The sequence below is a fragment of the Eretmochelys imbricata genome, chromosome 6, assembly GCF_965152235.1.
Source record: "Eretmochelys imbricata isolate rEreImb1 chromosome 6, rEreImb1.hap1, whole genome shotgun sequence".
Classification (NCBI taxonomy): domain Eukaryota; kingdom Metazoa; phylum Chordata; order Testudines; family Cheloniidae; genus Eretmochelys; species Eretmochelys imbricata.
The window spans coordinates 15,996,357-16,019,858 of NC_135577.1; the positions used below are offsets into that span (position 1 = coordinate 15,996,357).

Genomic DNA, 23,502 nt, shown 5'->3' on the forward strand with positions numbered 1-23,502 from the left:
GAGAAAACCTGAATTTGTGCTGGAAATGGCCCACCTTGATTATCATGCACATTGTAGGGAGAGTGGTCACTTTGGATGAGCTATTACCAGCAGGATAGTGAGTTTGTGTGTGTGTTTTTTGGAGGGGGGTGAGGGGGTGAGAGAACCTGGATTTGTGCAGGAAATGGCCCAACTTGATTATCATGCACATTGTGTAGAGAGTTGTCACTTTGGATGGGCTATTACCAGCAGGAGAGTGAATTTGTGTGGGGGGGGGTGGAGGGTGAGAAAACCTGGATTTGTGCTGGAAATGGCCCAACTTGATGATCACTTTAGATAAGCTATTACCAGCAGGACAGTGGGGTGGGAGGAGGTATTGTTTCATATTCTCTGTGTGTATATAAAGTCTGCTGCAGTTTCCACGGTATGCATCTGATGAAGTGAGCTGTAGCTCACGAAAGCTCATGCTCAAATAAATTGGTTAGTCTCTAAGGTGCCACAAGTACTCCTTTTCTTTTTGCGAATACAGACTAACATGGCTGTTACTCTGAAACAAATACTCCTGTTCCTTTTATGGATACAGACTAACACAGCTGCTACTCTGAAACCTGTCATTATGTTGGAAGTAAACAAATCAAACAGGTCAGGAGTGAGAAGTGTTGGCACAGAGGATGATGGGGAGGGGCAAGGCTGGAATAGCAGTAGGGGCTCCCGGTCAGGAATGAGCGGTGCTGGCAGAAGGTACATCTCCCTTTTCACAGTGGTGGAATCTGAGTCATTCACCCCATCAAAGAGAAACAATTCACTCGAATGCTCTTATATTACTTCATTCTACTGGGGGTAAGATTACAGGACAGAGGGTGAGTGTGGGGTGGCGTCACTAGATCAATATGCGGTGTTGGGGATCTAGAGAAACGGAGACTCTCTGGGGTCAGGGTTCCATGGCAGTGTCCCGGGAATGGCGCTGTGTTCATGCCACAGAGGCCAGGGCCACCTGGTTGTTGGCCCTGTCGAAGACAACGTAGTACTGGCTGATGAAGACATCTCCAAGGATCCAGAGCTCTCCAGAGGGGGTAGGGAGGTAGATGCTTTCAAAGCCAGAGCTACAAGAGCCAGAGTCCTGCACCAGGAAAAATAGGACATAATTACTGGGCAGGAACTTCAATGATCCCTTGAGTTATCATCCTGTAGAGCCTGCACATGCCTGTGCTTGTACCATCTTCGGCTGGACTCTCAGAGCTCCCAAGGTAAGGAGCATTAGGCTGGGTCAGGGCTTTGATGGGAGATCTCTATGGGCCCTAGGGAGTGGCACTGGTGAGTTGGTCCCCAATGTTTGGAGCTATTTAGATATCTAACCCCCACTCACCTACCTTTGTGGATTTGGGCCTAGGAACAGCTTCAGGCTAAGGGGTGCAAACTTTCAAATGGGAAGAAAAGCAAGGTCCTGACCACTTCTGTTCATGACACATCCCTTGGGGAGGCTAAGCACGCTCTCTCCAGACTCCTGGCCAGATTCCAAAGGAAGCAATTACATTCTGCCACCAGAAATCCTGCTGTGATTATAAGTGGATTTGGGCTTCCCCACTGCCTGCTACCAGCTGGTGTTGCTGTGTGCTGTTAAAGCAGCTTGCCTGTTCCTCCCCAGAGGGAAGCAAACCTTTATCATGGGGAAGGAAACTCCTTCCTGATGCCCAGATGCCCATGCCCTGGAGCGCGAGGCAGTGATCTCTCTTGATCTAGCCTCCCAGCTTGGGTAGCTGCTCATTTAATTCTCTCGTAGCCCTGTAAGGCCCCTGCCCTGGTGATCTCCTATGGTGGCCAGCTTTACAGGCTGCCTCGCTGCTCTTGCGGTATGTCACTTTCACTGTGGGCCTGCCTTGATCTTGACCGTCCCTCCCACTGGAACTGTTTGTGAGAAGAGCTCTCTGCCTCCCCACTCTCATACTGGGGACAGAGTCTGAGCTGCATCTCAGTGATGCTCCTGCAGGCTCATGCCGGCTGTGCAGGGGGCAATTGCCAGCATGCTCAGTGCAATGGCCTCAGGCACAAGCCCTCGATAAGAGGCCCCGAGGCGGCTTTCTCAGCAGAACACTCACATCAAGAATGTAGGCACTGGGGGGCACAGGGAACTCGATGCCATTGATGGTGAAGACGATGTTGGGCAGGCTGCTCATGGCACTGCAGCTGATCTGCAGGGAGGGAGGCAACACATGGAGGAAAGGTTAGACGCATCTCGGACACTAGGTTCTCCAATGAGAGATGGAGCATCACATCCGTGTGTAACAGACAGCGCTAGAAGTGTCTGTCCCCGCTTCTTGCCCTTACCATGCCATCGCTGGCGCCGATGTAGGAGTTGATGTTGGAGATGCCAGAAGAGGGCCCAGCCAGCAGAGAAGTGCCAGTGTCAATGATAGCCCGGCAGCCACTAGAGCAAGCGATGGTCTCGCCATTCATGGTGATGCTGGAAGAGAGAGAGTCAGGGGAACATCCCCACAAACACTCCTGATCTCATTCCCACTCAGCCCATGAGCCAGCAGTGAGAGGCCTGTGGAGCTGCCTCACCATTCCCTTGCTACAACTGCCAAGAACTTTCCCCTAATGTTTCAGCTTCAACCTTCCTTGGCTATTGCCCATCACTCATCATCCTACATCCTTCTGGGACTGTGACCGATCTACCCTGGGTGTCACAAAGAGATGTCAAGGGGTTGTGACCATCCTGCCCTTTCCTTTATTGCTAAGCAGAGCTGGCCAGATGAAGGTTCCTGATGTGGATGAGGTGGAGAAACACTGATCTAACCTCCTCACTGGTGAGCCCCTTTCCTATAGCTCCAAGGAAGGTGTGATTCCTACTCCTTTGTCTCTCATCTTGTCTAGACTCTGCAAGTTGAGCTCCCACACACACCTCCTATTGCCTGTCTCCTCAAGGTGGCACGATTAAGGGGAAGGGCCAAGGGGTGGGAGATACCTGTCCATGGTGATTTCCCAGTAAGTCTCAGCAGAGAGAGGGATCCAATTCAGGCTCCCAGAGTAGTAAGATGAGTCAATGCCACCGAACATCACAAAGCTGCCGCTCTGCTCATCACTGGAGAAGGAAGAGAGGAGAGTCAAGGAAGATCCATGAATGGTCGGCTAACAAGACAATAGCAAATGCCCCATCTGTTAGAAAAGGACCACAGCTGGGCAGTGCTGGGGTAGAGTCATAGCTGGGCACATCAGCATCTAGTACAGAGAAAGGAAAGGATGGTTGGATGAGAGTGGCACCTCACCCCCTACTTTAATCTTACTTTGCCCTGTCTCTTGCTAGATTTCAAAAGCTAAGCATGATTGGACCTGCCCTAAAACTGGATGGGAGACCTTCAAGGAAAGGCCCAGGTGTTTGAGGCAGTGGTGTCAGTCACTCAGTAAAAAGAAAAGGAGTACTTGTGGCACCTTAGAGACTAACCAATTTATTTGAGCATAAGCTTTCGTGAGCTACAGCTCACTTCATCGGATGCATCGGAGCTGTAGCTCACGAAAGCTTATGCTCAAATAAATTGGTTAGTCTCTAAGGTGCCACAAGTACTCCTTTTCTTTTTGCGAATACAGACTAACACGGCTGTTACTCTGAAACCAGTCACTCAGTAGGTGCTGCTCTTCCCTCTGAGTCAGTACCAAGCAAATGGTTCTGTATGGTGCTAGAAGATGCTAAGTGAGGGAACCACGTTTGGGGGAATGTTTCCCCCAGGAGTCAGTGTAATACTGATGACCTACCTTGGCACTGGGCAGTGCTTGATATGGTCCTGATGCTTTAATGTAATCATTAGAGATAGTAGCGTTAATTTCTGCTCCCGAAAACTTGGGCCCAAATTGTGAAAGAAGCTTATTGGAACATCTCTGAGGGTGAGATTTTACCTGTAATCAGTTTCTTAATGTATTAGGCTTAGACTTGCGTGTTTTTGCTTTATTTTGCTTGATGACTGTCAAGGTTCCTTCCCCACTCTGAACTCTAGGGTACAGATGTGGGGACCTGCATGAAAACCTCCTAAGCTTATTTTTACCAGCTTAGGTTAAAACTTCCCCAAGGTACAAACTATTTTACCTGTTGCCCTTGGACTTTCGCTGCCACCACCAAACGTTTAACCGGGTTTATTATTGGGAAAGAGCCGTTTGGAAACGTCTTTCCCCCCAAAATCCTCACCAAAACGTTGCACCCCCCTTCCTGGGGAAGGTTTGATAAAAATCCTCACCAATTTGTATAGGTGACCACAGACCCAAACCCTTGGATCTTAAGAACAATGAAAAGAAGCATTCAGTTTCTTACAAGAAGAATTTTAATAGAAGAAAAAGTAAAAAGAATCACCTCTGTAAAATCAGGATGGTAAATACCTTACAGGGTAATTAGATTCAAAACATAGAGAATCCCTCTAGGCAAAACCTTGAGTTACAAAAAGACACAAAGACAGGAATATCTATTCCTGTCAGCACAGCTTATTTCCTCAGCCATTTAAAGAAATCAGAATCTAACGCATATGTAGCTAGATTACTTACTAAATTCTAAGACTCCATTCCTGTTCTGTCCCTGGCAAAAGCATCACACAGACAGACCCTTTGTTTCTCCCCCCTCCAGCTTTGAAAGTATCTTGTCTCCTCGTTGGTCATTTTGGTCAGGTGCCAGCGACGTTATCCTAGCTTCTCAACCCTTTACAGGTGAAAGGGTTTTTCCTCTGGCCGGGAGGGATTTTAAAGGTGGTTACCCTTCCCTTTATATTTATGACACGCCCCCCCAAATCACAGACAGGGTGAAACACTGCCTGGGATTTCTTCCTGGAGTTCTAGGAAAAAACAGAGTTAATAAGACACAGGCACCTCTAAATATACTACCAAGTATATAAAGACTAACAATATTTTCTACATCTCAAGGATGATTTTAACCTGTTGATTCTGGGAAACTTTCACGGGAGAGTGCATCAGCCACTTTGTTAGAAGCTCCTAGATGTGTTGGATGTCGAAATCAAAATCTTGGAGAGCTAAACTCCACCGAATAAGTTTTTTGTTATTTCCCGTGGCGGTATGAAGCCACTGTAGTGCAGCATGGTCGGTTTGCAGGTGGAAACGCCGTCCCCAAATATATGGGCATAGCTTTTCCAGAGCGTAGACAATAGCGTAACATTCTTTTTCAGTGACTGACCAGTTGCTTTCCCTCTCAGACAGCTTCTTGCTGAGAAACACTAAAGGGTGGAATTCTTGATCAGGTCCGTTCTGCATTAAAACTGCTCCAACACCACGCTCAGATGCATCTGTGATTACTAGGAACGATTTGTCAAAGTCTGGGACCCTTAGTACAGGGTCATACATGAGTGTCGCTTTAAGGTGGTTAAAGGCCTTCTGATACTCTTCGGTCCACTGCACGGAATTTGGCTGTTTCTTTTTGGTTAGGTCTATCAGCGGGGTGGTGATTTGGCTGTATTGCGGTACAAATAGTCTGTAATAACCGGCCAAGCCTAAGAAGGATTGAACCTGTTTCTTTGACTTTGGGACAGGCCACTTTTGGATAGCATCCACTTTGGCCTGTAGGGGGTTGATAGTTCCTTGACCCACCTGGTGTCCAAGGTAAGTCACTCTGTCTAGGCCTGTTTCAGAGTAACAGCCGTGTTAGTCTGTATTCGCAAAAAGAAAAGGGGTACTTGTGGCACCTTAGAGACTAACCAACTTATTTGAGCATGAGCTTTCGTGAGCTACAGCTCACTTCATCGGATGCATACCGTGGAAACTGCAGAAGACATTATATACATACAGAGACCATGAAACAATACCTCCTCCCACCCCACTGTCCTGCTGGTAATAGCTTATCTAAAGTGATCATCAAGTTGGGCCATTTCCAGCACAAATCCAGGTTTTCTCACCCTCCACCCCCCCACACACAAACTCACTCTCCTGCTGGTAATAGCCCATCCAAAGTGACCACTCTCTTCACAATGTCTAGGTCTATTTAACACTTCTTAGCCTTAACAGTTAGTCCTGCCTCCCTTATGCGCTCAAAGACTTTTTGTAGATGTTCCAGGTGTTCTGCCCAGGAATCCGAAAATATGGCCACATCGTCAAGGTAGGCGACTGCATATTCTCCTAATCCCGCTAGGAGACCATCTACAAGTCTTTGGAAGATGGTGGGTGCATTCCGCAGCCCGAAAGGGAGTACATTAAATTCATGCAGCCCGACATGGGTGATGAAGGCTGACCTTTCCTTGGCGGATTCATCTAGCGGTATCTGCCAGTACCCCTTGGCCTATCCCAGTTTCTCTAATAGTTCATCTGTGCGTGGCATTGGATAGTTGTCTGGGTGAGTTACAGCATTTAGCTTATGGTAGTCCACACAAAAACGTATCTCCCCATCTGGTTTGGGAACTAGAACCACTGGAGATGCCCATGCACTGCCAGAGGGGCGGATTACACCCATCTGTAACTTATCCTGGATCTCCCGTTCTATAGCAGTTTTAGCTTGAGGAGACACCCGGTAAGGTTGGACTTTAATTGGGTGAGCATTACCTGTGTCAATGGAGTGGTATGCCCGTTCAGTCAGTCCTGGGGTGGCTGAGAACTTCAGCGCGTAGCTAGCGCACAGCTCCTGGATCTGCTGTTGCTGCATACGCCAAAGGGTCATGGAGAGGTTCACCTCTTCCACGCCACCAGCACTTTTCCCTTCGTAGTAGACACCTTCAGGCCACTCAGCGTCATCTCCTCCCTGGGCTGTAAACTGACAAATCTTTAATTCTCGGGAATAAAAGGGCTTTAGAGAATTAATATGGTATACCTTAGGCTTTCGGTTGGAGGAGGGGAATGCTATGAGATAATTAAGAGTTCCCAGGTGCTCCTGGACCGTGAATGGCTCTTCCCACGACGCTTCCATTTTATGGGCCTGAAGCACCTTTAAGACCATGACCTGGTCCCCTACTTTGAAGGAATGCTCTCTGGCATGTTTATCATACCAGGCTTTTTGCTCTTTTTGAGCATCCTGTAGGTTTTCTTTAGCAAGGGCTAAAGAGCTTCGGAGGGTGTTTTGTAGGTTGGTTGCAAAGTCCAGAATGTTAGTTCCTGGAGAAGGTGTAAATCCCTCCCATTGCTGCTTCACCAACTGTAATGGCCCCTTAACCTTGTGGCCATATACAAGTTCAAATGGTGAAAACCCTAAACTGGGATGTGGTGCAGCTTTGTAGGCAAAGAGCAACTGCTGCAACACTAGGTCCCAATCATTGGAGTGTTCATTTACGAATTTATGTATCATGGCCCGCAAAGTTCCATTAAACTTCTCCACCATGTCATTTGTTTGATGGTGGTAAGGAGTGGCAACCAAGTGGTTTACCCCATGAGCTTCCCAAAGGCTTTCCATAGTTCCTGCCAGGAAATTAGTTCCTGCATCTGTGAGGATGTCAGAGGGCCAACCTACCCTGGCAACAATGTCTGTTAATGCCTGGCACACACTTTTAGCCCTGGTGTTGCTCAGAGCTACTGCTTCCGGCCATCGGGTGGCAAAATCCATGAAAGTCAGTATGTACTGCTTTCCTCTGGGTGTCTTTTTCGGAAAAGGACCCAGAATATCCACAGCTACTCGCTGAAATGGAACTTCAATGATGAGGAGCGGCTGGAGAGGGGCTTTGCCCTGGTCTTGGGGTTTTCCCACTTTTTGGCATACCTCACAGGACCGGACATAGGTAGAAACATCCTTGCCCATTCCCTCCCAGTGGAATGACCTCCCCAACCGGTCTTTGGTCCTGTTCACCCCAGCCTGGCCACTAGGATGATCATGGGCTAAGCTCAAGAGCTTGACCCGGTACTTAGTTGGAACTACCAACTGTCTTTGAGGATGCCAGTCTTCCTGGTGTCCACCAGAAAGAGTTTCCTTGTATAAAAGTCCTCTTTCTACAACAAACCGGGATTGTTTAGAAGAGCTGAGAGGCGGGGGGTTGCTCCGTGCCACCATCCAAGCTCTCTGGAGGCTTTCATCTGCTTCCTGTTCGGTCTGGAACTGTTCCCTTGATGCTGGAGACATCAGTTCCTCATTGGATTGTGGACCTAGGCTTGGTCCCTCTGGAAGCGATGTAGGGGATGGGGCTGTTTCCGTTGACTGTGAACCGCTCTCCGCTAGTGCACTATGTTGGGGTTCAGGCTCCGGCTGAGCCTCTTGTGTATGGTTATCGGCTGCTGCCGGTTCAGGTTCGGTGGGGCCCTCTGGTGTTGGGATTGCAAGTACTGGGTTCAGTGCTGGCATGCGTCTGGTGTTGGTTGTTCCGCCGGTTCCGGTTCTGGGACTGGCTCTGTCTGGGTCTCTGGGACTGGATCCGCTACTGCTGTTGCAGACATTGGCCTGGGGTCTGGGTCCATCACCTCTGACCGGGTCCTGGTAGAAGTTTCCGGAACAGAGCTAGGTGTGACAGCTTGTTTAGTCTGGCTGCAGGTGACCATTCCCACCCTCTTGGCTGACTTCACATGATTGGCCAAGTCTTCTGCCAACAGCATGGGGATGGGATAATCATCATAGACTGCAAAAGTCCACGTTCCTGACCAGCCCTTGTACTGGACAGGCAACTTGGCTGTAGGCAAATTGAAAGAGTTGGTCTTGAAGGGTTGAATCGTCACTTGGATCTCTGGGTTGATTAAATTGGGGTCCACTAAGGAAGCATGGATAGCTGACACTTGTGCTCCGGTGTCCCTCCACGCGGAGGGACCTTCTTCCCGCCCACACTCACAGTTTCCCTCCGCTCCAAGGGTATCTGGGAGGTATCTGGGCCTGAGGACCTCTGGTATGATTCCGGTGCAATGAATCATAGAATCATAGAATCATAGAATATCAGGGTTGGAAGGGACCTCAGGAGGTCATCTAGTCCAACCCCCTGCTCAAAAGCAGGACCCATCCCCAATTAAATCAATGAACTGTAATCTGTTGGAGTTCTTGGGGCAGTTGGCCTTTACATGCCCCGGCTCGTTGCATTTAAAACGTCATCCAGCTGACGGGTCATTGGGGCGAGGTGGGTTTCTGGAGAATGGTGTGGTGGGACAATAAGGTGTCTGGAGGGTTCCTTGGGGGGTAGGTGGTGCGTTGGGCTGCCTCCGGTAGTAGGGTGTGGTCTGAGGTTGTCCCTTCTGGTATCCGCTCCAACTGCGACCAGTTTTTTTCTTCTCTGCCACCTCCACCCATTTGGCTCCAATCTCCCCCGCCTCGATTACAGTTTTGGGCTTCCCATCTAGGATGTATCTTTCTATTTCCTCAGGAACACCCTCTAAGAACTGTTCCATTTGCATTAGGAAGGGCAAATCTGCTGGAGATTTAACAGCATCCCAATGTTTCACAATGTGGTAGGCATGTTGGGTAAATGACATGTCCGGGTTTCCACCTTAGGGCTCTGAACCGCCGATGGGAATGCTCGGGGGTTAGCCCCATTCTGACTCTCACCTTGGTTTTAAACAGTTCATACTGGTTCATTTGTTCCTTAGGCATTTCAGCCGCCACCTCAGCTAAGGGTCCACTGAGCTGCGGCCTCAGCTCTACCATGTATTGGTCTGTAGAGATGTTGTACCCAAGGCAGGCCCTTTCGAAGTGTTCTAAGAAGGCCTCGGTATCATCGCCTGCCTTGTAGGTGGGGAACTTTCTGGGATGGGCAGTGGTACCTGGACAAGAATTGCTAGGGTTTGTTGATATATTCTGCTGAGCCTTTGCATTCTCCATCTCCAGTGCATGCTTGCTCTCTTTTTCCTTTGCCTCCAGTTCTTTGTCCTTCGCCTCCATTTCCCTCCTGTGGGCAGCCTCCATTTCTTTTTCCCTGGCTGCATGTGCATCCATCTCCATTCGCATGAGTTCTATCCATCTTTCATATTCCTATTGTTTTTCCTCAGCCTCCAATCTGGCTAATTCCAGGTTTTGTTGAACCGTGGAGTCTGTAATCCTAACCTCTCTGTTTTTAACTAACTTTACACCCAAGAGTTAGAAAGAAAGAAAAAACTTGGCTTGTAAAATTTTGCTGTGCTGTAATATGATACCTATATTCTCTGATAGTGATTGTCAGCCTACAGAGGAATCCTAAAAAAAAAACCCCTCACACCTTTGTCTCCAGGCAAATAGGCAGAAAACCCCTCTAGTTGCTCTTAGGTAAAAAAACAACTTCAGGTCTGTGAAGACTTGTGAATTTCCCTGCAGGAGGTTAACTACCCTGTCTTTAGGTAAAGAAAACTCCAGCTCACAAAAGACAATTCCCTTTTGTCTCTGCTTTGGCCCCAAAGCAGAGAAAAAGAACTCCAACTACTTCCAGTTGGAAACCTGCTTTCCAGCAGCCTAAAGGAAAAAAAAAATCCCTTTTAAAATCTGTGTTTCTGGTACAAAAAATCTCAAATTGATCTCAAAATGATTTCAAGTTGATCCCACCGCTCTGCTACCATGTCAAGATTCCTTCCCCACTCTGAACTCTAGGGTACAGATGTGGGGACCTGCATGAAACCTCCAAAGCTTACTTATAACAGCTTAGGTTAAAACTTCCCCAAGGTAACTATTTTACTATTTAACTTTTGCCTATTTTACTATTTAAAACTATTTTACCTTTTGCCCTTGGACTTTCGCTGCCACCACCAAATGTCTAACCGGGTTTACTATTGGGAAAGAGCCATTTGGAAACGTCTTTCCCCCAAAATCCTCACCAAAGCCTTGCACCCCCCTTCCTGGGGAAGATTTGATAAAAGTCCTCACCAATTTGCATAGGTGACCACAGACCCAAACCCTTGGATCTTAAGAACAATGAAAAGAAGCATTCAGTTTCTTACAAGAATAATTTTAATAGAAGAAAAAGTAAAAAAGAATCACCTCTGTAAAATCAGGATGGTAAATACCTTACAGGGTAATTAGATTCAAAACATAGAGAATCCCTCTTGGCAAAACCTTAAGTTACAAAAAAGACACACAGACAGAAATAGTCATTCTATTCAGCACAATTCTTTTCTCAGCCATTTAAAGAAATCATAATCTAACACATACCTAGCTAGATTACTTACTAAAGTTCTAAGACTCCATTCCTGGTCTATCCCCGGCAAAAGCAGCATATAGACAGAAACAGACCCTTTGTTTCTCTCCCTCCTCCCAGCTTTTGAAAGTATCTTGTCTCCTCATTGGTCATTTTGGTCAGGTGCCAGCGAGGTTACCTTTAGCTTCTTAACCCTTTACAGGTGAGAGGATTTTTCCTCTGGCCAGGAGGGATTTTAAAGGGGTTTACCCTTCCCTTTATATTTATGACAGCTGCTTTTGGGCAATTCTAATGCAAACATTGCAGGGGTCATTCAATGTGAGAGGCACTATACGAACGTGAGTCTCACTGCAGTAGATGGGCTGTTTCCAGCCCTGACTTACGAGCTCAAGTAGACAGAGAAGAGGTCCTGGGACACCAAACCCTCATTCATCATGTTGTCGAAGACGGGGGTAGCTCCAGAAGAGGCGATGCTTGGGAAGGCCAGACCCAGGATCCCATCAAATTCGGAGTACTCAAAGGCTGTGCCGGGCTCAGTTTCACTCAGGCCAAAGATCTGTTTGGTGTCCACAATGCCTCCAATCTTGGGGGTGGGATGGGGACAATCAGACACATGCTATACCCGAGGAGAAGCTGCTAAGTCCTACCAGAGGGAACTTCATGGGTGGGAAGTTTTCAGAAGCTGAACTCTGCTCTCCCCCACATATGGGAACAGTCTAAGAATGACTGGGTTACGTGCGTAGGCGCTAATGGGTCTGACTTTGATTTCATTCTTTGTGGAGTCGTTCAGCTGAAGTGGGCAGTTACCAGCATGAGATCAGAATGAGGCCCCAGCATTAAGAATAGTGTCAATGGGTATTATATGTATGAACAATCCTATAAAGCCCCTTTGATCACCTAGGATTTCGCAGTTGTTCCTATTCTGGATGCCACACTCACTCCACACTTCAAGCCAACAGCAGAGAGAAAACTGAGATCCTCCTGCTCTAAAAGCCTCCCTGCCATACAAAGGCACTAACTGTATACAGCAGAGCAGCTCTGTTCCATACAGTAGGGAGCAGTGGTGCTGTATACCCTACCCTCTTCAATAGGAGTCAACATATGAGCTGCACTCTGCTTGTAAGTGGGTAAAATAGAGCGAGCATGATACAAAAATGCAGATGATCTCTGGCTTGCTCTTGTGTCTTCCACCTCTTTCTCTGGCTTTATCTCCTCTCTTCTCTACTCTTCTCTATCCCCCTCTCCCGGTTCACTCCATGTGGAATTCCTCTTTAGATTCCCAGATGCGTCCTGTCCTTATAACTCCCTATCTTGATCCTTTCTTGTGATTTACCTGGACGGTGTCATACGCCAGGAATCCGGTCATGCTGCCACTGCCATACTGGATGGAGAGACTCTCATTAGTGGCCTCATAGGTGGAGGAGTCTGATGGGTTGAATTGGTTGTGGTTTGCTGCAAGTACAGAAGAGTCAGATGGTCACAGACGGACACTTGTAACTTTCCCCATGTGTTGTATAGAGAGCCTGGATGCCTAAACAGGCTATGAATTCCTTAGTGGGGACAGGGTGCCGAAGAGTCAAGCGTTGCAGCGCTCAGCATTGCCACACCTAAGTGCCTTTGTGGATCTAGCTTCGGGTCTGACTAGGGCCTGTTTTCCCTCTGACACCATGCAGCACGTGGAGGGATAATGGAGGGAGACCTACTGCTCTCTGGCTTCTGAGGTGGATAAAAATAGATGATTTTAAAAATCCTATTTAAAATTAACCTTGACATTAGGACAACATATGTTAAGGTCTAAACTTACTAAAATCCACTAAAATCATCTACATTACATACAAATGTTACTATTAAGCAGTGCATGTTTTCTGCCTTTAAAGAAAGTCAGTGGAACTGGAGGAATTTCAGTGCTCTCATAATCTGGAAACACAATTTCTTTAAGTGCTAAACAAGCTTTTGACAGCAGTAGGCTCTTCTGCAAGTGCAAAGAGAATACTTTCTTTATATCCGTTTATTAACCAGTTCATGGACTAGTTCATTCCAATTTAAGAAACTAATTGGAAATTGAAAAGTGGGAATGCTTGTTTTCCTCTTCCAATCTCTGAGTAAAAACTAGGTGCAAGAGGATGAGCTCTGCGAGTTCTAAAATCTTGAAGGACACGCTGATCAGAAACAATCAGTTCAATTCACTAACTACAGATAACACTTCCTTTGTTTCATAAATCTGTTATTTTTAAATGCAAAACATGTTTTGATAAATTTTTCTTTCTTATGTATCCAGCCCATTCAAAGGAGTTTTAACTAATTTTTTTTAAAAGCTGGATTTTGCATTTTAAAGTGAATTCCAATTTCCATGCAAATTGAGTTTGACACAAATCAAAAAGTAATTACATAGTGAATAAGAAATGCATCCCTCACCATTCTCTAAAATAATTGAAAAAAGTACAAATTATTTATCTGAATAATTGTATATTCAGCTATATAATTGCGTAAATAAATGTGTATTGCCAACCTTCCTGGTTTCGCCGGGAGTCTCGCAGAATCAGGCCCTATCTCCTGGAGGCTACTGAAGCCGATCCGGGAGATTTTAGGCAGCTAAAAGTCCGGTGGCACAGCAGGGCTAAGACAGCCTCCCTGCCTGTCCTGGCCCTGTGCTGCTTCCAGAAGCAGCCAGCATGTTCCTGAGGCCCCTGACGGAGAGGTGGGGGGTTTCTATGCGCTCCCCCCACCTCCAGCACTAACTCTGCAGCTCCCATTGGCCAGGAACTGCAGCCGATGGGAGCTGCGGCGTTGGTGCCTGCAGGCAAGGGCAGCGGGCAGAGCCCCTCTCCCCCTCCCCCTCCCTAGGGCCATGCTGGCTTCTTCCAGGAGCAGCGTTGGACCAGGGCAGGCAGAGAGCCTGCCTTAGCCCTGCTGCACCACCATGCGGGAGCCAGCCGAGGTAAGCGCCTCCTGTCCGGATCCTGCACCCTACACCCCAAACCCCTGCCCCAGCCCTGAGCCCCCTCCCGCACCCAAACACCCTCCCAGAGCCTGCACCCCATATCCCCTCCTCCACCCCGACCCCCAGCCCTGAGCCCCCTCCCGCACCCAAACACCCTCCCAGAGCCTGCACCCCATATCCCCTCCTCCACCCCGACCCCCAGCCCTGAGCCCCCTCCTTCACCGAAACTCCCTCCCAAAGCCTGCATCCTACACCCCTACCCCAGCCCAGAGCCCCCTCCTGCACCCAAACTCCTTCCCAGAGCCCACGCCCCTCACCCCCTAGTGCACCCCAATCGCCTGCCCTAGGCTTAGCCCAGAGGCCCCTCCCACACTCCCAAACCCTCGGCCCCAACCCAGAGCCTGCACCCCAATCCCCCTGCCCCAGCCTGGTGAAAGTGAGAGAGGGTTGGGGAGAGTGAACGACAGAGGGAGGAGGGATGGTGTGAGTAGGGTGGGGCCTCAACATGTTTATAGTGGTAATAAACCAGTGAGAATCAACTTCCTTTAGAAAAATAACTAAAAAGTACAAATGCAAAGCAAGATTAAAATCAATTATTTCAATTAAGGTTCTTCCTCACTAATGTAAATCTCTATGATTTCAATCAACCTGCCCAGCTGGAATGTCAAGGCAAGAGGCATTACAGGTGACTTACTGCAGGCTGTGCTGGAGCAGTACACGGAGGGCACCCACAGGTTGGAAGAGCCGGTGTCGAAGAGGACAGAGAACTCCTGGGCTGGGGTACCAATGGAGATGGTTCCATAATACTCAATCTGCCAAAGCAGGACAAAGAACGATGTAAAGAGAGGGAACCATTGCGATCCAAGGGCTAGATCCTCAGCTGGTGTAAACCCTTATAGCTGCCCAAGCTGATTTACACCAGCTGAGGGTCTGGGCTATGGTGCCCTCGCTACAGGCTCAGCCTGACCTGGTGTTCCTCTGCCATCACTTTGCCAAGCATGGCTCCTAGCACCTACTGGCATCTGAGGGACAGAGTCATTTAGCCCTAGTCCCCATAAATAACAGTGTGTGAGAGGGGGCGTTGAGTAGGGGGGAGCCAGCAGACCCTGGGAGTGCTGTTCCCAGTGCTCTTCTTAATCCCATCTGTCATAAAAATAAAGGGAAGGGTAACCACCTTTCTGTATACAGTGCTTTAAAATCCCTCCTGGCCAGAGGCAAAACCCTTTCACCTCTAAAGGCTTAAGAAGCTAAGATAACCTTGCTGGCACCTGACCAAAATGACCAATGAGGAAACAAGATACTTTCAAATCGGGATGGGGGGAAACAAAGGGTTCATCTGTCTGGGTGATGCTGTTGCGGGGAACAGATCAGGAATGCAGTCTCAGAACTTCTGTTAGTTAGTAAGTAATCTAGCTAGAAATGCATTAGATTTCCTTTTGTTAAATGGCTGGTAAAATAAGCTGTGCTGGATGGAAGGTATATTCCTGTTTTTTTGTCTTTTCGTAACTTAAGGTTTTGCCTAGAGGAATTCTCTATGTTTTGAATCTGATTACCCTGTAAGGTATTTACCATCCTGATTTTACAGAGGTGATTCTTTTACATTTTCTTTAATTAAAATTCTTCTTTTAAGAACCTGATTGATTTTTCATTGTTTTTAAGATCCAAGGGTTTTGGGTCTGTGTTCACCTGTACAAATTGGTGAGGATTTTTAACAAGCCTCCCCCAGGAAAGGGGGTGTAGGGCTTGGGGGGATATTTTGGGGGAAGACGTCTCCAAGTGGGCTCTCTCCCTGTTCTTTGTTTAACACGCTTGGTGGTGGCAGCATACGGTTCAAGGACAAGGCCTTGAGGAAGTTTTAACCTAAGCTGGTAAAAATAAGCTTAGGGGGTCTTTCATGCAGATCCCCACATCTGTACCCTAGAGTTCAGAGTGGCAAAGGAACCTTGACACCATCCAATCAGGGCTGGGTGGCCTAGCACAGGTTCTTGGCAGCAGCAAGATGAGAGCTTGGTTGGAAGCACATGGGTAAGGGAGTGGGTTGGGGCACTTTTGGGAGGAGGAGAGATCAGCTCTTGGCAGAGGAGTGGGAAGCTTTGATGAGGAGAGGGAGGCTACAAGACCTGCTCTCCTGCCATACTCACATCCATGTAGTTTGTTAGGGGCTCACTGGCATCCTCGTTGGCCAGGCTGGGGAAATACTTGGAGGCCGGGTTGTAAGGGTGTTTCTTCAGGAAATCCTCCAGCAAGCCATGTTCCTTAAGGTTCTGCCTCAGGGATTTCATCTTCTTCAGGGAGACCCTAATCAACAGCGGTGGGGAGAGAGACTGATCAGTAACAAATAAGCAGTAGTCAGGGAATACTGTGCAATCCAGCTTTTACATTGCACTGAGACCCCTTAGTAAACCTAGGATTATCAAAGGAGTGTAAAGGAGTTGGGGTCCCAGTGCACTGAAAGTCAATGGGAGTTGGGCACATAATTCCCATAGGACCCTTGGAAAATTCCAGCACATGTGTACTAGAGATGACAGAGAGATGACCCAGCGGAAATAGACAAGATGGACAAGGGAAGTATTATCAGCCGCCTTGACTCCGTTGACCACACTGTTCTGCTTGAAATCACGTTCTCCCTTGGCTTCCATGTCTCTCTACTCTCATGGTTCTCCCTCCTATATCTGTAATCACTCTTTGATGTCTTTTAGTGGATCCACCCTTCAACTTTCTGGAAGGATCCTTTGTCCCTGTCTGTTATCCTTCTATCCCTTATCTCTGTGCAATCTTATCCACAAACATAAATTCCACTACTATATCTATACCGATAACTCACAAATCTACTGCCCTCGGCTAGACCTGTCTCCTCATGTCCAAACTGAAATCTTGGCTTTGTATGCCAGGCTTGATGGGAGTAATTGAACATGGGGGAAGCCTCATTTTTTGGGAGACAGGATTAGAGAGGTTAATAGATCAGTCGACTGAACACAGAATGTCTGTGCTAACCAGGACAGGTAAGTGGGTGGTAAGCCAAGAGAGAATGGCTGAACTAGCTAATATAAGGCAGGGAACATCAAGGGAATCATTTACAAAGTACAAGGTAACAATGGACAAGATAAGATGGGAACATAAAGATGCGTAAGTCGCACATGGCCTGGATAGAGCATGCTGTACAGGGATTGGTTCCTACAAAGTAACCAAGCCAATCCCCAAATGTGTGATACACAGTAAATGCAATGAATGTGATGTGTAAATGTACGTAAAGGAAGCAGGGTTACTTGTGTAACTCTGGATCCTTGATGCACCCTGCATCCACCCCCTGCAGATGAGTCAGATCAGCCCAGCATAGCTTTACAGTATGCCAACTGAAGACACCTGAGTGAGGAAATACGGAGTCAAACGGAATGCTTGAGGAGCATGACTAAAACAGAGCTCCTAATCTTCCTCCTCCCATCAAGCCCTCCCCCACTATCTCTTTCCTTGATCACTGTCGGCAACCACCCCATCCTGCCTCTCACGCAGGCCATAACCTGAGGTCATCTTCAACATGGACTTTTCTCTAGCTCCTCACATCCGGGTTATGTTTAAATCTTGCCAAATTTTCTTGCATAAGCTCTCTGAGATGCAGCCTTTCCTTCAGACAACTATAGCTCTCGTCCCAGCTCTCCTCATTTCATGCCTCAGTTGCTGAAACATTCTTTTCCCTGGCTTTGACAAATGTCGTCTTGCCCTATTCATGCACGTTCAGAATGCTGCTGCAAGGATAATTTTCCTAGTGTGTCACTTTGACCACGTGTGATGGCGTGTCCTCCCAACACTCCCCTTGAAGGGGTTAAGGTAGGCCAGAGGGGCCAATTAACCTATTAGGCGGCAAGCTGGGGAAAATTAAAGCTGAGAGAAAAGCCCTAATTAGAAGAAGCCCACCTGTGCAGGAACAGGCAGGGCTTCCATAAAGCTGGAGAGCAGACAGCAGAAGGGGGCTGCAGGGAAATAGGCTGCAGTCTCTCCCTGGGAGAAGGGCGGCATGTTTTGAAACTACAGAGGCAGGTAGCCTCCCTGGGAAAAGGAAGTTGGGAGACTGGCCAACCCAGAGAGGGGTGGAAGCCAGATAGGTAGGAAAGGCTTAGGGAAAGTGGCAGCAAAGATCGTGGCTGCTGATTAGAGGGTCCCTGAGCTGGAACCCAGAGTAGAGAATGGGTCCAGGTTCCCCTAAGAGCCACTGGGGAAGTGGCGCCAGCTGTGCAGAGAATGGAAAGACTGCTTGAGCCTAAGAAGGGATATAAGAAGGGACTGGGATACCCCAGAAGGGGAAGCCACATCGTGACCTGGACAGATGGCCAAGTCACGAGGAGGCAGCAGCCGTAGTTCCTGGAGTGACAGAGGGTCTGCAAACCAAGAGGAAGCAACAAAGAGATGGAGTGCAAGGGGTGTAGGCCCCACAGATCTAATCCCCAGAGAGGCCAGGAAGAGTTACTATCCAGCAGTGAGTAGAGCATCCTCTGACACCATGAAAGTCCTCTCTTTGCATCCCTCCATCTCATCAGGCATAAGCTGCTTGTCTTTACTTTCAAGGCCCTTCACACTCAAACAATCCCACCCTACCTCTCATCCCTCATTTGCTATCAAGCTATCGATACTCACCTCCCATTGGCCCATGATGCCAGCCTCCACTGCCCACTTGGAAAATTTCCAATCAAGCACCTTCATGTTTCCTCCCACCTGCCCCTACCGTTGGGAGGTCCTCCCAGGGCCGTCCTTACCCATATGCAAAGTATGCAGCTGCGTAGGGCACCAGGAAATTTGGGGCACCAAATTTCCTGGTGCCCTACACAGCTGTGTGCTGCTCCAGCCCCTGCTCTGCCTCTTCCACATGGCCCCTGCCCCTACTCTGCCCCAGTCCCACTCCAGCCAGCCCTTCCTCTGAGGACTGTAGGATGGGTCGGGCTCCCTGCACTCACTGGCAGCAGTAAGTAGAGTGACCCAGCCCCAGCCTGCAGAGCAGGCTGGGGCTGGGTCATTCCACTTCCCGCAGGACGCGGGGGGGTGGAGGGGGAGGGCTGCATAGGGCACCAAAATGGCTAGGGATGGCCCTGGGTCCTCCCCATAAACATCTGCAAAGCTACCTCACTGTCCTCCTTCAAATCCCTCCTTAAAACCTCTCTTCTGTCAAGATGCCTATAAAAAACCCAACATGAATAAAAGTTTGGCTGCTGGTATGCAGAGACCACTGTCCCTCATGTACTTGTACTCCCCCATTGGTCTGTCTGTATCCATCTGTCCTCTCTTCTCTAATTCTAAGGTTGTTATCTACTTAGCGAAGGGACAGTCTTCCAGTGCCAAGCACAATGGAGTTCTGATCCATGACTTGTGGGTCCTACATGCTGTGATAATACAAATAATAAACACTAATATTATCACAGAGAACTGATCCCCAGAGAGAGACTCTGTCACTTGCCCATGGTCACAGAGGGGGTCTGTATTAGAGACAGAAATTAATCCAGATCTCTCAAGTGCCACTCCAGTGCCTTCACCACAAGACCTTCCTTCCTCATTCCTCCGCTACAACACAAAGCTAAGGGGTAGTTCCCAACCGCTTCCTATACATGAATGGAGAGTGCAGAAGAGAATGAGAGAAGTGCAGACACTCCACTTGATAATCACACATTGCTATGTAGAAAGCCGAGTTCAGCAGCCCAAAGTGGTGTGTTCTCACAATACTCACTTTGTCACCCGGCACTGAGAGAGCGCCACCAAACTCAGGAGCAGAAGCCACTTCATGATGTTTTCTGACACGCAAGCCAGTGGTGATGAGTGGTGAATGTAGAGAAACGCCTGGGTGCTGCTTCTTATAAACACACAGCTCAGAGCTTTTCTTATCGAATTAATAACCCTGATAAGAAATGTAAACCTTCCCGATAAGATCTTCCAGAATGTCCTTTAACAAAATTTTGGAGAACACTAAAAGTCCATAGATTTCCACCTTCACTTGTCTGTGACCCGAAAATGGGGCATCATCTAAAGGGAAGGTGTGAGAGTTCAGGGACGTCTAAGCTTTGAAAAGCAATGCCTGTGGGTTGTTTTAAAGAATGGGACAGAAGGCACAGAAGGATTGAATGGGATACGAATACATTCACTGCTTGGTTCTTCATTTCAGTCTGGCCCCATGTTGTGAGAGTGGGTACCTCAATGGCATTGGAGCCTTCCACACTTTGGGCACCAGTTACAATACAGCCATGTAGTGAGTAACTGGTTTCTTGATGAGAACTGGGATATGGAGCTTTACGCCTCTAGGTAGTTTGGTCTGAATCTGAGCCCAGGTCAGCACAGAGAGCTAAAGTCAGTGGACTGGGAAATAGGATGTAGGGCATGCCACAGTCTGAGTGACTGTCTGACTCAGGAATTCGATATGGAGCCTTTCACCTCTAGGTTCTCGCTCACCCAGTTCAAGAGCAAAAGTGTTTGTTGCCTGACAGCGCTTGGGTGAAATATGTTGGTGATCTCCATCCATCTTCTAGAGGGACAGTTGAGGGTAGGGAAGGATGGGGTGTGATTACTTGTTTGGAAGTGAGTGGATAGAGGGATGGTGGGTGAGTGTGACATGACTACCTTCAATGTGTCTGAGGGCAAATTGTAAGTTGTACTTTGGAATGACAGGGCTAAGGTAGTGGTGGGCTATGGAGGCCACTTTTGAAGGGCAAGAAGGAAGCAGATGTCACGGAGAGTAAGGTCACCATGACTTAGACCTGAGGGGGAGAGAAAAGGAGGAGATCCTGGATGGCCCCAAACCTGGAGACTGATTCCCTGGCCCAGGAGCAAATTATGGGTTCAAGTTCCAATGGCTTGGATGTGCGGGAGGTCTCACTTCTTAGCCCTGGTACTTCAGCCATCCTGTTCCTCTCAGAAGACTATCCACTGAACTTGGGTACCAGGCCATGCACCAGGAGCATCTGTTCTGCCTGAAAAAGAATGAGAATCCCAACAGATTTGACAACTTTTACTTTCCATTTAGCACTACCAGATTCCTGACAAGCAAACACCCCATGAGCCACATTCCCTCACCCACTAACTAGGGCTTAATAATCATCAACATGTATGGTGGAGTTCCTGGCTTGAAATAAAGACCCTTTTAAGAAGCATCACAACCAAGGGGACTGACCATCTGACAAGTTCAAGAATGGAAGATGGAGCTATTTGCTTCTCATTGTGCCTCAGTCCAATCTGGCCACAAACTGGGGAACAACTGGCTCAGGAGCATTGGGATTAGCATACAGAGCCTTCCACTTCTAGGCCCTTAGGTACATTCTGAGCCCAAATCAAGGGATGGATGTTTGGTGGCCCCTATGTCAGACGAGTGGGGGGGATGGGTCTCAGTCCCAGACCCTGGTGGGACAGGTGCCCACATTGCCAGATAAATTAATCATCAGGGGCACCAATTGGGCCCCTTTATCTCAGTAAAAAAGCCAGAGATCAAATGGGTCATAGAAACCAGTCCTCTCTTTTCTCCCATCTTTTGAGGTCAGGGCTGGAACAATTATTGGACTTGGGGATAGAGGTCTTCTCTGTCATAGGACCTTCAATTCACAATAAGAGATCTATACCTGATCCCCCTTCCCTTCAGCTTCCTGTGGGGGTGAAGCTGTGTGTACCATATCACCTCCCGCTGGTGGCCCTGTTAAGGCTGAAGGTCTAGAAATCATGGAGATTCTATTCCAGTGATTCAATGCCCTGATCTAAATATTTGATGAATATGCATGAGCTCACCTACAGAAATAGCAGAAAATGTCTCCATTACAAGAATTTAAACCTGAAAAAGCTCCAGAGTGGAACAAGTTTGAGGAACACAAGAATTGCCATGCTACCTGGTTTGGTGCCCAGGTAGCTCTGAGAGCTTCTAGAGCCTCTGCCTCTGTTTGTTCTTTCTCCTGGTCTGCGTGGAGGGCTGTGTGGTCTTCAGGAAACACTCTGGCCCAAGGGGCTTGAAAGAGCCCCTCTTCACTCAGTCACTGAGTTCCACCTGTCTCTGCTTCTGCAGCGCTCCTCCCCCAGACTTCCTGTGCCTGGGAAGCTGAATGCTCTGAAAGGTCAATTCCCAATATCCAGCCACAACATAATAACAACAACACTTCACAAACAACATTTATATAACTCGCTCCTCCAAACACTTATAACCGTCCTACTGATAAACCTTGCTATCTCAGGAAAGTGAGAATAGTCTAGAATGAAGACAGAGATTTTTCCAGCCAATATAACAAATCTCTGCCTACTTTGCTCCAGGGGGCCAATTATTCCTGTGCCACCAACACTGGCCCTTTTCCTAGACTTGGCCTGAACTTTTGGCACATACGACAAGCCTTGATGGCTTCCTCAATGTTGCTGTTCATTTGAGGCCAGTGTAAAACTTTTCCAGCGCTTCTCTTAGATTTCTCAATTCCTAAATCACCTTCATTTCTCTTTCATAACACATTTTACTGTACCATCTTATGAAGCACCATCCTGATTCCTTTAAACATAGTCCCATGTGGTACTGACAGCTCCCTCTGAACTCAAAAATAGGGACTGGGAATATGCTCTCCATACCACTCTGTATTACTTGCCACAGGGTCTCACCCTGAGGAGTAGCTCCGGCAATCACAGTCAACATTTTGACTGGAAAGCTGTTGGGGTTTTTTTTAATGGTCCTTGCAAACTCTTGCAACATGATGGAATCCATTGCATTTCTTGCATCTTTTTCCCACATGCCGGGCATTATCTTGGAGCTGTACACACTGTGGCAACCAGCACAAGCCATGTGCTCTTTTTTCAGAACTCTGACTTGGAAGTCTCCATCCCTTTCTGCCTCAGGTCTCTTTTCTTGCAGTATTTTGGATTCTCTACCATGTCCACAGTATCAGAGCACTGCCCACCCTCCAAAATCTTCCTTCTCGACTGGGTGACTTCAATTGCTTGACAAATTCTGACAGATTTGTCACAGGTTAATTATGGCTCTTCCAGTAGTCTCTGAGATATATGTTCCCGATCCCAGTCCCAATCTGGTCTCTTATCAGAGACTCAGTTTTAGCCTCCCCAAACTTACAAGTTCAGCTCTTCATCCTCAAATCAGTCACAAATTCTTGCAGGCTGCAAGGAATTCTGCAAAGGGAATAGCACAATTGGTTGTGATCAGCCAACTTTCTATAGAAGAGACTATATTATAAACTAGCACAGGGAGCTGCAGGTCAGGACTGAGGGGCATCAGAAGAGCTGTGGATGTGTCAGACTAAGGTCTGGAATAGCAGGGCAGCCTGTCACTCAGGAGGCGCTTTAGCAGTACTGTGTGTGTGTTTCATACCCCAGGCCTATTATAACCAGGTCTAATTTGAGAGGCATTCGCAGAGCTGTGTGGAGACCCAAGACTGGAAAAGAAGGGCATGCTATAGGACAGGATTAATCCATACTGTTTCAGCGTGCAACGAGGTGCCTGTATTGTCTCTCTGGTGTCAGACGTCTCAAAGAAAACCTCTCTTCTCTAAATCTGAGATCTATTTCACCTCTTTGTTGAAAAATCTGGAGCTGGGAATGGAAAATATCTGCCCATTTGCTAGACTAACACCAGAGGCTAGGACCTCACTGTGGGGC

General features: G+C 47.9%; 1 protein-coding gene and 1 pseudogene across 2 annotated transcripts in view; one reads left to right on the forward strand and one right to left on the reverse strand.

The window, feature by feature from the left end:
• LOC144266484 (pepsin A-like) overlaps nucleotides 1-23,502 on the forward strand; it is a 39,398-nt pseudogene that overhangs the window by 3,204 nt on the left and 12,692 nt on the right. The window lies entirely within an intron of this gene.
• On the reverse strand, nucleotides 950-19,665 carry LOC144267156 (pepsin A-like). The gene is made up of 9 exons (XM_077820877.1): nucleotides 19,610-19,665; nucleotides 16,041-16,197; nucleotides 14,594-14,711; nucleotides 12,292-12,410; nucleotides 11,342-11,541; nucleotides 2,945-3,061; nucleotides 2,299-2,440; nucleotides 2,076-2,168; nucleotides 950-1,099 (listed from the first exon to the last, which is right to left on the reverse strand). The coding sequence occupies exons 1-9, from the start codon at nucleotides 19,663-19,665 to the stop codon at nucleotides 950-952; spliced, it is 1,152 nt and encodes a 383-aa protein (XP_077677003.1).

Bases quoted from the DNA above. Each gene is read 5' to 3' on its own strand.
- LOC144267156 (XM_077820877.1), bottom strand. From the start codon at position 19,665: ATGAAGTGGCTTCTGCTCCTGAGTTTGGTGGCGCTCTCTCAGTGCCGG. The intron at 16,198-19,609 runs GTGAGTATTGTG...GCTGTTGATTAG, and splicing joins TCTCAGTGCCGGGTGACAAA to GGTCTCCCTGAAGAAGATGA. The intron at 2,169-2,298 runs GCAAGAAGCGGG...CCCTCCCTGCAG, and splicing joins CCAGCGATGGCATGGTAAGG to ATCAGCTGCAGTGCCATGAG.